At 40.1% G+C, this 12496-nt stretch overlaps 1 protein-coding gene across 1 annotated transcript in view; it reads right to left on the bottom strand.

Moving 5' to 3' along the window:
• mab21l3 (mab-21-like 3) overlaps positions 1 to 9867 on the bottom strand; it is a 14618-nt gene extending 4751 nt beyond the window's left edge. Inside the window, exons 1-6 of the mRNA XM_071525792.1 lie at positions 9696 to 9867; positions 8228 to 8368; positions 2885 to 2956; positions 2630 to 2712; positions 1211 to 1327; positions 671 to 762 (exon numbers count right to left, since the gene is read on the bottom strand). Of these exons, the coding sequence (XP_071381893.1) occupies positions 671 to 762; positions 1211 to 1327; positions 2630 to 2712; positions 2885 to 2956; positions 8228 to 8368; positions 9696 to 9746 (556 nt within the window). The 5' untranslated portion in view covers positions 9747 to 9867. The remainder of the gene's footprint in view (positions 1 to 670; positions 763 to 1210; positions 1328 to 2629; positions 2713 to 2884; positions 2957 to 8227; positions 8369 to 9695) is intronic.
• Between the last annotated feature and the right edge of the window lie 2629 nt (positions 9868 to 12496).

The following is a 12496-nucleotide window of genomic DNA, read 5'->3' as shown; positions in this document are numbered from 1 at the left end:
GTATACACTCAATTTCACACACAGAAGCACAGACACAGAGGAACCAGTTCTCTAAAATGTTAATATTTCTATGTGTTCGATGTACTAAACGACACTGAAGTGGCGTACAATTTATGAAATAAATCAGCTCTGAATGTTGCACTCATCCTGTTTTAAATGTCAAGCACAATTCACCAAACCCACACTAACTAACAAACACTTTATTCAATAATACTGTATATTGCCATGAAAATAATTCTGATGATACCTGGGAGAAATTTCAACTGGCACCATTTGTGTACAGTATATGCTTCATGCTTTCATTTGGCCCAATTTGGAAGAAAACCCTTTGGAAGTCTGGCACATTACTCATCAAAAGCAGCTGGTGGGAAAGTAATGAAATATGCTGATAACACATAGCTCACAGGAGTTATATATGGTACAATGTAGGATGGTCATTACAATTTACTGCGAAAATGATATATTTAGATATTCCACAGAGGTTATCCATCACATGTCTCAAAATGAGGTGATCATTCACATGTCTCATAAATCCAGAGCAGAATGGCTTCGCGGAAACATGGCTGTGTGTTACGGAGGTCTGTGAGCTGCTGCTCTGCCCGTCCCGTATTCCCCTCAGTCCCATCGGCCCCATCAGGCCCAAGTGACCCTCCACCTCCGCCCCCCTCACCTGTGAGGCTGCAGGTCTTGATGGCGTTTTCCAGAGACACTCTGAACAGGCTGATGACCTTAGCTGGAACTATGTCTCCCTCCATGCACACACTGATAATTATAATAAATTAAATGTAAAAAAAAAAAAAAAAAAAGAAGATGATAAGGAAGGAGAAGAATACATTACACTGTAATAGTATAACCTATAGAATAGTAAAAAAAAAAAAAAAAAAAAAAAGATAAGGAGAAGAAAGAATTACATTATAATAGAATAAACCTATATAATATCATATCATATCATATCATATCACATCATATAGTATAATGCAATACAATACAATAAAACACAACACAACACAATACAAGAGAAATGAAGTATTTCTCCCTCCATACACACACTGATAATTATAATTAATTAAATTAAATGTTATAAAAAAATAAAAAGATGAGAAGAGGGAGAAGACAATAAACCTATAGAATATGTCTTCATGCAACCTTTCTATATAAATAGTAGAATGACTATGTAACTATGAATATAGAATATTAACTTCTGATATACCTTGGGTTCTGCCAGTCCTGGGTGGGGCTTGTGAAGCTCTCCAGCTCCAGCCATTGGTGGAGTTCCTCCGGCTCACGGACAGGTGAGGGCAGGTGAGAGCCACTCAGGGAGTAGTACCTCACAAAAATATGGCATTTATTGATCAATAACAGATCTCAAACAATGACAGGAAGAAAAAAACTGTAAACTATTTAAACGTTGACTAACTCCTACATGAATACAGTCGGTGGCAGAAGTACTGAAATGCAGCAGAAATAACAATTTCTCTTCAATGTCCCAGTACTTGAAGCAAGAGTTGCTTTGTCAATTTAGATAGAAAATGAACATGTTTCTATGGAGCTTCTAGTGTGCCAAATGTATTATTATAGACTAGTTCTGAAATTGATTACTACTGAGGTTTGAGGACAGTTGTGATGGCACACAGTCAGGTTGGCTCTCCATCTGTTCTGTCAGACCAGACTGCATGAGGGAGAATCCAAAGGCCAACAGCTGACCAATGAAAACGTCTTTTACTACAGTGTGGGTTGGACTTTGTGTTATTTTTAGAGTGGCACACTGGGTGCATGTTGTCTAATTAAAAAGAGTCGATTAATTATAGTTAAGTGTGGCCCAAGCAGAAAGTGTAAATACTAAAGCAGTAGACAAAAGGACAGAGGAAAGAAGAACAAAGGAAAGAAATTGAAATGTCTTTTTAAATGATTTATAAATTCAGTCATTTATTCATAGCTTAAGGACAATAATGAAATAGAAATCTTAATTGACACATTTAAGGAACATTGTATTCGTTGTTTTATTAACAGGTCTGTTAACGGCATCATTTAATGTGTATTTAATTAATCACCTTATAATGAATAACTTGATATTGTTTTTTTAAATGTATTTATTAATTAATCAGTAATCATTTTTCACTGAACTAGTCTAAAATAACAAGGTTTACACAGAATCATCTGTTTTTCCATCTGTTTTTAGCACAAATAACATTACAGTTTTCTTGTAATTAATCAGGATTAATTAGTCCTTTGTTTTCTATTTTATTTTTTTAAACTAGCTCAAACAAATCATATATTTAGAAGTGTGGACCATCTCACACAAATCATACCGGTATATTTATTTGCGCAACTCTCACTTTTTCTCGACTGGGCAAACTCACTCCACATCACTATCGCTTTCTTCATCTACACGTATAACCCACAGCTGAATGCAACAAGTTCACACCCTTTCTCTGGGTGTTGTCCAAGGGAATTCTGGGAAATGTAGGAAATCACTAACTGAAGTAGAAGTAGACGAGGCAGATTGAGGGAAAGTGGGCACACCAAAAAAGTAATAACTTCTGCAATGCATTGGCCACCACAGATTGATGATAGGCAGCGTAAGAGTATCCCAGAGTGGATTTTTCCTTTAAGCTCTAAATCCTGGTACCTCCACTGGCGGGTCACATGCTCGTGGTAACCTAGCAACCCCCGCAGTGGAACACTGACCAGCACCAGGGTTGGGGTCAGAACCTGGGGAGAAACAGAGAGAGGGAGAGAGAGAGAGAGAGAGAGAGAGGAGCATTGTCAACACACACATTCAACCACGCGTACACACACACAAATAAATACTCAAGCATGCATGCATTCAAGTTGGCACAACAAGCGCGCTGTAACACACAGTGAGAGATTGAGAGATTCATGCCTGTATAGCAGGATTGAAGCTACATCTGCCTCTCAGTAGAGCTGCCCACTTAGTAATCATGGTAGGTTGGTCCTAGAGAGACAAAGAGAAAGAAAGAAAGAAAGAAAGAAAGAAAGAAAGAAAGAAAAGGTGATGGAAAGAGAGAAACGGGAGGATGGCATGGGAAGAGATTGAGAGAAAAAAGTGAAAAAGAGACAAAAAAGGAGCAGAGACAGTGGAACTGAAAGGTAAAGGCTTAATTCTGATGTAAAAATCCTATTAGGGCTATAAAACAAGGGGGAAAAACTATAAAAGTAACCAGCTCTTTGTTTCATTCATCCATTTGTTTGTTTTTGGGGGGGATCAATAACTAGCCACGGTGCCTGCTGGTGTGTGCTGCACTCCACTGAAGCCTACAGACTCCATTTGCCATAGACTGTTTGTCAGTTGGCTAATAAGCACAAACACTTTAGGGGCAAAGAAGGTCGATAACAGCCTCTAAAACAAACCACTCTCTGCAGAGATACAGAGAAAAGCACGCAAATTAAAAGCCTGGAACTAAACATCTCTACTTATGCAAAACCCCCATTGACAAGAAAAATGTAGCGGCCATCTGAGCCAAAGAGATATAAAGATAGTATATGTCTACTAACATATCTCCCTTTTCTGACTGGTGGATTTGGAGATACTTTAACTGCAGATGAGACTTTGGTGTTTATGGACTGCATAATAGATGGATATTATAAAATAAGAATACAGTGCTGCCGAAAGAAATTCTGGCAGCAGCAGGGGGCAGAGATAATTTTGGCTCTCCAGTCCACTCCAATGAAAATGACAGGCTCAAATCCAGCACCTCTTGTTTAGATGCTTCATGCATGATGCATACTAACTGTACTGTGCTGTAATCGCGCTGTATTTGTTTGCTTTGGTTGAGGTCAGATAATTTATTTTTGATGAATTTCTTTAGCAGAGACAGCAATTTTACAACAGTAGGGAACTGCCACTGGTGAATGAATTTAATGGAAACACAGTTAATATTATTCCATCAGAGACAAGATTCAGTTTGCGTCTACCAAAACAAAGAAATAAAGATGGTGAAAATAGACCTACCAACTGTTCTCTAAGTCGAACTGTGACGTACTTTAAAGCAATGATATATGGGCACCATTTTACAGAGGTAGACCAACAGTATTTGGTCATGATGCTTTTGTTGTTTATAGCCTTGAATCTTATCAACATTGATTTCCTCCCATTTGCCATCCTCCATCCCTGGCAAAAGGGAGATATTGCTTATTCCCATTGCTGTAGTTCCTGAAGCATGACACTAAGACATTTTGCTGGTCCATATTTCTACCGGGTCCTGAATGTGTTTTGATACCTGGTGCAAAGCTTGTATTATGTTGTATTTTGCCTAACTAAATAAATAAATAAATGAATAAAGTACAGGCATGGAGCACACACCTGGGGCTAATGGCTCGTACTAAGGGTAAAAATGACAAAAGTTGCACATTCTTCTCTAATTTTTCTGACATTAAATGGCCACCCGACATCTCAGAACAGAGTTTTTCACTCCCTGATAATGGATATTTCACTGACCTGCCACAGCTACTGGAATGACAGGCAGGAATGTCATATATTGCCTGCTTTTCATTTCATAGGTTGTTGGGGGGGGGCGGGGGTGTATGTGTGTGGGGTGGGCAGGGCGTCTCCATTTAGCTGGACTGGAGTGGGAGGCAGAGCCACCTGAGATTATGATGAACTCCAGAACCACCGCGGCCACCCAATGAAGTTGCAGATCTAATCTATTTTGCATGGAAGCCATAATTAATGCATGCAGCGGCAGGCAAAAACATACGTTTCCCAGCTGAAGAAGTGTGGTGCTGTGTCAGGGCGCAGCGAGTTAACTTTTAAAGAGCTGTCATGAATAAAAATGCCTGAAGTACAGTTAGAGACGGAAGTCTTGGGACAGCAGAGTGAAAATGTTCGTTGCTGTGTCGGTGTCAGTGAGTCAACGTTTAACACCTCCATGAATAAAATGTGCAAAGTACAGTCCGTTGAGAAAAGCACTGGGACAGAGAAGAGAAATTGGTTATTTCTGCTGCACACAGAGAATATCTGCATTTCAGTACTTCTGCCACTGACTGTATTCTGGTAGGAGGGAGTTAACATTTAAATAGTTTACAGGTATAAAATGTGTGCAGTCACCATTGTATGTCAAGTTGTTGCAAAGCTTTTCAGGCAGCTTGTGGTAGTGCAACATCATTTTAAGACAGTAAAACGTTGATGTTTGCTTTTTGGTAGTTAGCCTACCTGTATAAGAGCAAGGTTTGACCTTTCACAACTATAGATCAAAGAGCTCTCCCAAGTGCCAACAAGTTAACATTTAAATCACTGGAATGAATAAAATCCACTAAGTACAGTCGTCATATAAGTCGTCATCTTCAGTATAAGTTCTCAGTATTGGGACAGTGAAGTACAAATAGTTGTTTGTGCTGTATACTGATGGCAACTGTATTTCAAGACCTTTACTACTGACTGAGAGTTGTTTGTAAAGTCTTCTAACTACAGACTTCAGAACAGTGTTCTCCCCAAACTGTTAAAAGAGACACTGCACACTTGTCTTGTGAAGTTGCAGTAAATCCATGTGAATATTACAATCAAAAGACAAAAGGCAATTGATCTTTACAGTTAGAGTAGAGTTTAATACCTCGTCACAAACTCCTGGCAGTGTCCTGAGATATGATATGTAAGTTCAATAAGCCCATGCAGGTAGTCAGCATGTGAAGTCACTCACTATGGACTCACTATGTTGTGGGTTCAAAAATGGCTCATTACCTTTTCAGTGTCTTCCCCTCTGTCTTTCTCCTCTTTCCTATCTCTCCTCAGTGTATAACAGAGGTACCAAAAGATAATCCTCCACTCTCTCCCTCTCTCCATCTTTCCTGTGACTCTCCATTATTTCATTAAGTAATAATGCCATTAAAATACAAAATAAATATGATGTATGCATGGATGGAAATTGCTTAATCTGAAAGCTTAGAAATAGATCTTTTTTGAAAAATAAAATCTTAAAAAGATTAAATAATAGAACATGCATCCTACCATTACAATGAAGAGTGACTCGGCAGAGAAAGGAGAGAAACGCAGCCCAGAATAGGTGAGGATTCAGTGTTTTGTTCAAGGTTACTTGACAGAGGATGGACTCTAGCTTCCCCAAGTAATTGAACCTGTGACCTTTCAGTATGCCAATGAGACCACTAAGCTAGTAGGACCCCGGCTCTTACGAGTACCTTACAGCCCTGTGGCAAATATGAATATTTGATCAGCCTGTTGCAGATATAAATATTTTATTAGCCTGTTGCAGATGTGTGGGATGTGAAACCTGGATATTTTAGTCGTGGGAGGAAGATACAAAACAGGCAAAGACCAAAGTCAGAGGTCAAAGTCACATTTAAAGTGCGCGTGTGTCATTTACGCTTACAATTTTCATTTTCGTACAGATTTTCATATTTTTATAGCAGCCTGTAGGCTTGCGAAGCAAAGCTTTCTCTGACAAACTAGGATGTCAAAGTTGCTGCCTCACCCCAAGGCCTGAAACAGGCCTGACTATAGATAATTGATACAGAGTTGGTTAATTTATAGTAGGTGATTTAGATTTCTTTGGCTTCCAATGAGTATTTTATAAGCCAGTAGCCAATGTGAATAGATTATCAGCCTGTTCCATATGTGTGTGTAGTGCTACCTGAATATTCTAGTTGTGGGAGGGAGATACATACAGGTAACTGCTGTAGCGTCAATATGAAATGGCATTTACTCAGATGTTTTGTGTATTTGCTGCCATGTATGCATTGTGGATGATGCACGCGCGCGCATGCGCACACACACAAACAGAAACAAACGCTACACTACCTTGATGTTTTTGTTGTGCATGTCAGATGTCAGAATGGGCAGTGAACTGGATCTTGCTTCCTCACAAGTGACAAACACACACACACATATCCACAAACACACACAGCTGCGCTCCCCTGCCTTGTTGTATCATGACCTTGCATCCTTATGTCGCTGTGACACACTCCTGCCCCTCGATGTTCTCCTTGTGAGACCCAACATGGGTGATGGAGTGGAACGCCCGTCCCTCTCTCTCTCTCTCTCTCTCTCTCACTCACACACACACACACACACACACACACACACAGATTACCTCAGTAGTCTGGTTGGGGAGTTAGGTGTGGGCATTGGACTGAAACTTCCAGTACGCACACACCAATACAGACTGCAATACATTGGATTTTGTAGATGCAACTGACACACTGTATGGACACGGACACACACATACACACATGCACACTACGTAGATACTCTGTGAGCTGCATTGTGGGTGATAATTTATAGGATGATCAGGTCACATCCAGAGAGATTTATGGGATTTTGTTAAAATTATTAATCTCATTTATTAAGATTATTACAGATTTTATGTGAATTTTGTTTTAGTTAGAGTTAGAGTTAAATCGGCCAGCGGTGAGGCCCAAAGACTAAATCTCACCCTTGATGTTCAAACACATGCTATGTTAATCAGTGCAGACAACAACTGGAACTTTCCATCCCTGCAGCTAACACAACCACACACACACACACACACACACACACACACACCTAACACACACCTAACACACACACACGCTAACCTTGATCTTCGCAGGTGTCATCATGGACTCTCCCTCAATTCCTGTGCCACCGATACACACACACACACACACACACACACACAGCACTACCTCTGCGCTCTCATTCTTGAGCAATGGACTGGAACTGACATTCCTCCAGCTGACACACACACAGAGAGAGAGAGAGAGAGAGAGAGAGAGAGAGATTGAGAGAATATTACACTACCTCGTTGTTGTGGTTGTAGACTCCAGCGTGGGCAATTGATTGGAACCTTATGTCCCTTTGACACAAACACACACACACACACACGCACACGCACACACACACACACACAACCTTGCTGGTCTATTTGTTGAACTCGGTGCTGGAAATGTATCACTAGAATCGTATGTCCTTGTGATTGACACACACAAAAACACAACCTGACACACTCTGTGTTGCCACTGTGGACTCCTGGGGGGGCAGAGGATCAGGAGGGCCTGTCCCTGTGCACTGACACACACACACACATGCTCACACACACGCGCACACACACACGCACACACACACACACACACACACACACACACACACACACACACACACACACACACACACAGTATCTCCCTCTTACAGAGACATTCTCTCAAAGTCAATTGATCTGTGCAGCTAACACACACACATTCACATACACACACAATCAAACACAAAGTATACAACCTTGATGTTTTCATTGTTCACACCAGTGAGTGCAATAGATAGGAAGCGTCCGTCTCTGTGGCTGACTTCAGCGGTCAACTCTTTGACCACAGCCAGCAGCTCCTGCACCCTCCTGCAAACCGTACGATGACGCAAGTCCACCTAGGATGCACACACACATTTTGAGTAATGCATTTGAATATCAGATATCAAATTAATCACAGAAGATTCAAATATTTTAATATGGTTTCAGGACATTTAAGGATGTAAACAAACAAATTATTGGAGAGTCTGCATGAACAGTCTCACTGGGTTTGTTTGGATGGAAAGACCTGAAAGGTCAGGACCATCAGCTTACAGACAAAATCTTAGTCTGCGACTAAGTACATGCAGCTAAGGGCAGATACTTGGTCGTTTTCCTGAGATGGCTTGTTTCAGGTCAGATGGGCAACGTTTCCCAAGGATAAGCACTTTTCTGTGATCCCATCGACCAGAATGACATCAGGCGTCTTGAGTGACCCACCTACTCAGAAGCCTAATGGCAACTTGTGAACACAAATAGATTGACAGACAACCAGTTTGTATGGAAGCGCACAGTCAGCTTAATTCAAATATAAATGCAAATTGGAAAATGAAAACGCAATCTGCTGTTACATGTCTTGTGCTTTGTTCCGCTTCACTGTGTTTGTCTTACATCATTCTGTTCTATCATTGATTGTTGATCAGTTAGGTCTAGTTAGGCTCCTTCTCTGTAATGTCCTTTGAGACATGCTTGTGATAAACGGCTGCAGAAATAAACAGATTTGAACTTGAACTTGAATCCCACAATTTCAGTTGCATTTCCTAATTGTCATAGATTGCGCATGGCAGGAGCATGAAAATACAATAGGATTATTCAATTAATTTATTTCATTAAATTAAAAAATAGATTGCAACTGTTTTATTGCATTAATTTTTATTTGAATATTGTTAACCATAAAGGAACATACATTTGAAAATGAAATGCCAAATAGATTTTTCATTAACATTTTAATATTGTTAGTGAATACTGCATACTAGTACATTAAACTTTCAAATTATGCATGCAAAAGGACATTAACATTTGAATTAAGTTATACAACAGTTAGTTGAGTAATTTGATTGGACAGGAGGCATTCCATGAATGCTGATATACAGTATAACAGCACTGTGACGTTTTATGTATCACTCCACTTTACAGGTGTTATAATATAAACATTTTATGTGTTGCTTGGCAACACTTAGTAGGGAAATCCTAAGGGAACAGTTTTTGTTGGCAGAGACGAAATCATAAATCATAATCAAAAATCAAAAATCATAATCTGTTGTCTCAAATTACTATTATTTGATAAATAGTTTTGTTTTTACAAGCAATATCAAGTATAGTAGCCTATGTGTGAGTCTGTGCACGCACGGACGCGCGCAAACACACACACACACACGCACGCACGCAGACACACACACAGCTCACTTTGTTCTGCAGGTAGTGGTCCAAATCCTCCTCAGTAAAATTAGGCATCATGTTTTCTCTTTTGTTCTCCTCTCCTCCCTTCTTTGCTCTCGTCAGCTTTTTCCACTCGCCTAGCCTCTCATTCCTCTGAAATCCTCTTTTCTCCTTTTCTCGTCTCTGTTGTCTTCGTTAGTCTGTCTCACATTCTACTGAAACAAGTTCCACTCTGATCCAAAAACTCCACCACGGGCTGAATGCATCGGATTATCCAGTGTGTGTGTGTGTGTGCGCATGTGTGTGTGTGTGTGCATCTGTGTCTATGGCTGGTGGGAATAAGAGGGGTGTGAATCAACGCTGTGTGTGTCCAACAGAAAGCGGGTTTTGAAATGGGAAGCGAGGGGGAGTGAGTGGAAATTTGTGTACGTGACCTCCTTTCCTGCCTGCATGACAGAGTGGCTGGAGTGGTTGGATTGAGTGGTCGTTGCAAAGCACTCAGCCATCCATCGACCGACAGCCATTGATCTGCGAAATCCAATGACTCACTGGCTGCTCAGTATGCAACACACATATGCATGCACACGTGTGATAGGCGTAAACAAGCATGCACGCGCACACACACACGCACACACACACACACACACACACACACACACACACACACACATACTGCTGGGAAGACCTGTAACTGTAATCACTGGATTAATTAGATTCCAAAAATGAAGTGACTGTAATTGTCTCGGGATACAAGATACTAGAACTGGGTTACTCATTCAGGGATTACAGTTATTACTGATTACATCATGAATTGGAAGTTGAAATTGGAATTTAACAAGTGGTTTCTCAACATTGGCTCTACTTTCTGTATAAAGACCTACTTTAAATTAGTAAGTGAATAATTTGTACTTTTACCTATAATACAGCTTTATCAGATGAGATTTGATTTTTGAGGTGACCTACCCAATACTGCAGGCATGTATACACACACACACACACACACACACACACACACAAAAAAAAGTGGATTCACCCATGTTACAACACACTTTTCTGGGCCGCTTCTAAGTTTTGAGGGAATACACACTGTTAAATGCAGCTGGATGGTGTTCCCCACACATATTATCCTCCTTGTTAACAATAGATTTCAAGGAAGAGTTCAGAATAAAAACAATTCCCTTGCTCTCCATTCTGTTTGATAAAATTTGAACAAAACACAATTGAAACAATTGTGAACTGCAGAGATGTAAATGCTCCTTGCATTCAGATTTTAGGCATTCAGTGGACGCTCTTATCCTGGGCACAATAAGCTTAAATTCCTGGATCACCATCATAACAAGCAAACAATAGTAAGGAGTCCAACGGTCAGAGACATTGTGCCCTGACAACATTCCTGTGAAAGGTGTGCAGGACAAAAAAAAAGAGCTAAGGAGAGCAGTAGAAGGCATTTTTTCCACTTTTCTTTGGTGTGGGGTTCATTAGAAGAAGAGGAAGATCCAGATTGCTGTTCACTCCAAAGCCCTTAATCCCTGACCATGGTAATGATTGTATTTTTCCTCTGACTGTGTGGTGATTTTCATGTTAAACACCATGATGAAGACTAAGGCTGAAACACCCCGGAGTTTTTAACCTTTTTATCCCGTTCAATGAGCAAATCCTTGGATTAAAGGCTTTTAAACTTTCTTCACGGACAGTGCCTTGGATCGCTCTTCTTTGCTCGACATTTGAGTAATTTAGAAAAAATGTGTAAACCCCAAATAGAGTTTGTTGCAATGCCTCACCTATTATTACCACTACCCCTGCACAATCTATTAGAGCTTTATTCCTTAAAGCATTATTTCACTTAAGTAGAACTTTTTACCTACCCTCCATATAACTTTATGGAGAAGTAGGTGCCCTTGCAAGTCTTAAGTGGTGTCAGTCATTTGCTTTGTTTTTGACAGCACTTTTTTCAATAGAGCAGGTCTAAAAATTGTGTGTCTCTGGATTTTAGTCATTGGAAATGTATTTATGTTCACAAATTGTCCTACAGGAATTTCCTCGATCTCAACAGTAAAATCACAGTAGAAAGGAAGTGAAAGTGCACCACTTGTAGGAAGGTTTCATAACTACAGGCTTTTTGCAGAACATTAATCTGTATTTTTACACATAGTGGCAGGATGATCATGCTTATTTTCTGTAAGTGGGATTTAGGAAGCCAAGCTCCCAGGAAAGGATGAGATGACAGATCTATCTCCCTGTCCCAGTAACTATTGACTAATGTGGGGTTCACACACACGAGCATAATAATGCCTGCCCATACACAAGCACACAGTCTTGTAGATCGATGAACCAGAAGCCCAGGTCATGCAGTCGGGGTCCGTCTCTGCTGTGAACGCTTTCATTATAGATCCTAAAGCTGCTGTTGACTGCTGAGCATTGGACAACTAGGCCAATGTCAATTCACTTAACATTCATTCTCTGACCCCACTTACACCTGGCAGTAAAATCCTAATGTTGAAATAAGCTGCATGATTCTAAATTGTGTCTAGATAGGACACCATGCCACATTTAAACACAAGGATCACAGGTATCAACACAGGAGAGAATCTGTTTTTCCCATACCTGGTATAAGAAATGTGTTTTTCAATCATTTCTAAGTGTATTTATGCTTTGATTCACTTTGAATTGTTTAGACAGTTGAGATATATTGTCATCTACACCATGATTTTAATACCAGGTGTAAAAGGCTTTAAGCATATACGCATACTTGTAATAATACATATAATGCATACTAGTAGTGTATATATTTAGTCTATTGCCATACGCTATATCTTGTCAGCACTGTA

The sequence above is a fragment of the Centroberyx affinis genome, unplaced genomic scaffold, assembly GCF_046629955.1.
Source record: "Centroberyx affinis isolate AG114_WGS23_722 - 3 ecotype Tasmania unplaced genomic scaffold, CSIRO-AGI_Caff_v1 ptg001337l_1, whole genome shotgun sequence".
Lineage (NCBI taxonomy): Eukaryota > Metazoa > Chordata > Actinopteri > Beryciformes > Berycidae > Centroberyx > Centroberyx affinis.
The sequence above is the reverse complement of the archived record's forward strand: the minus strand, read 5'-3'. Positions and strand labels throughout refer to the sequence as shown.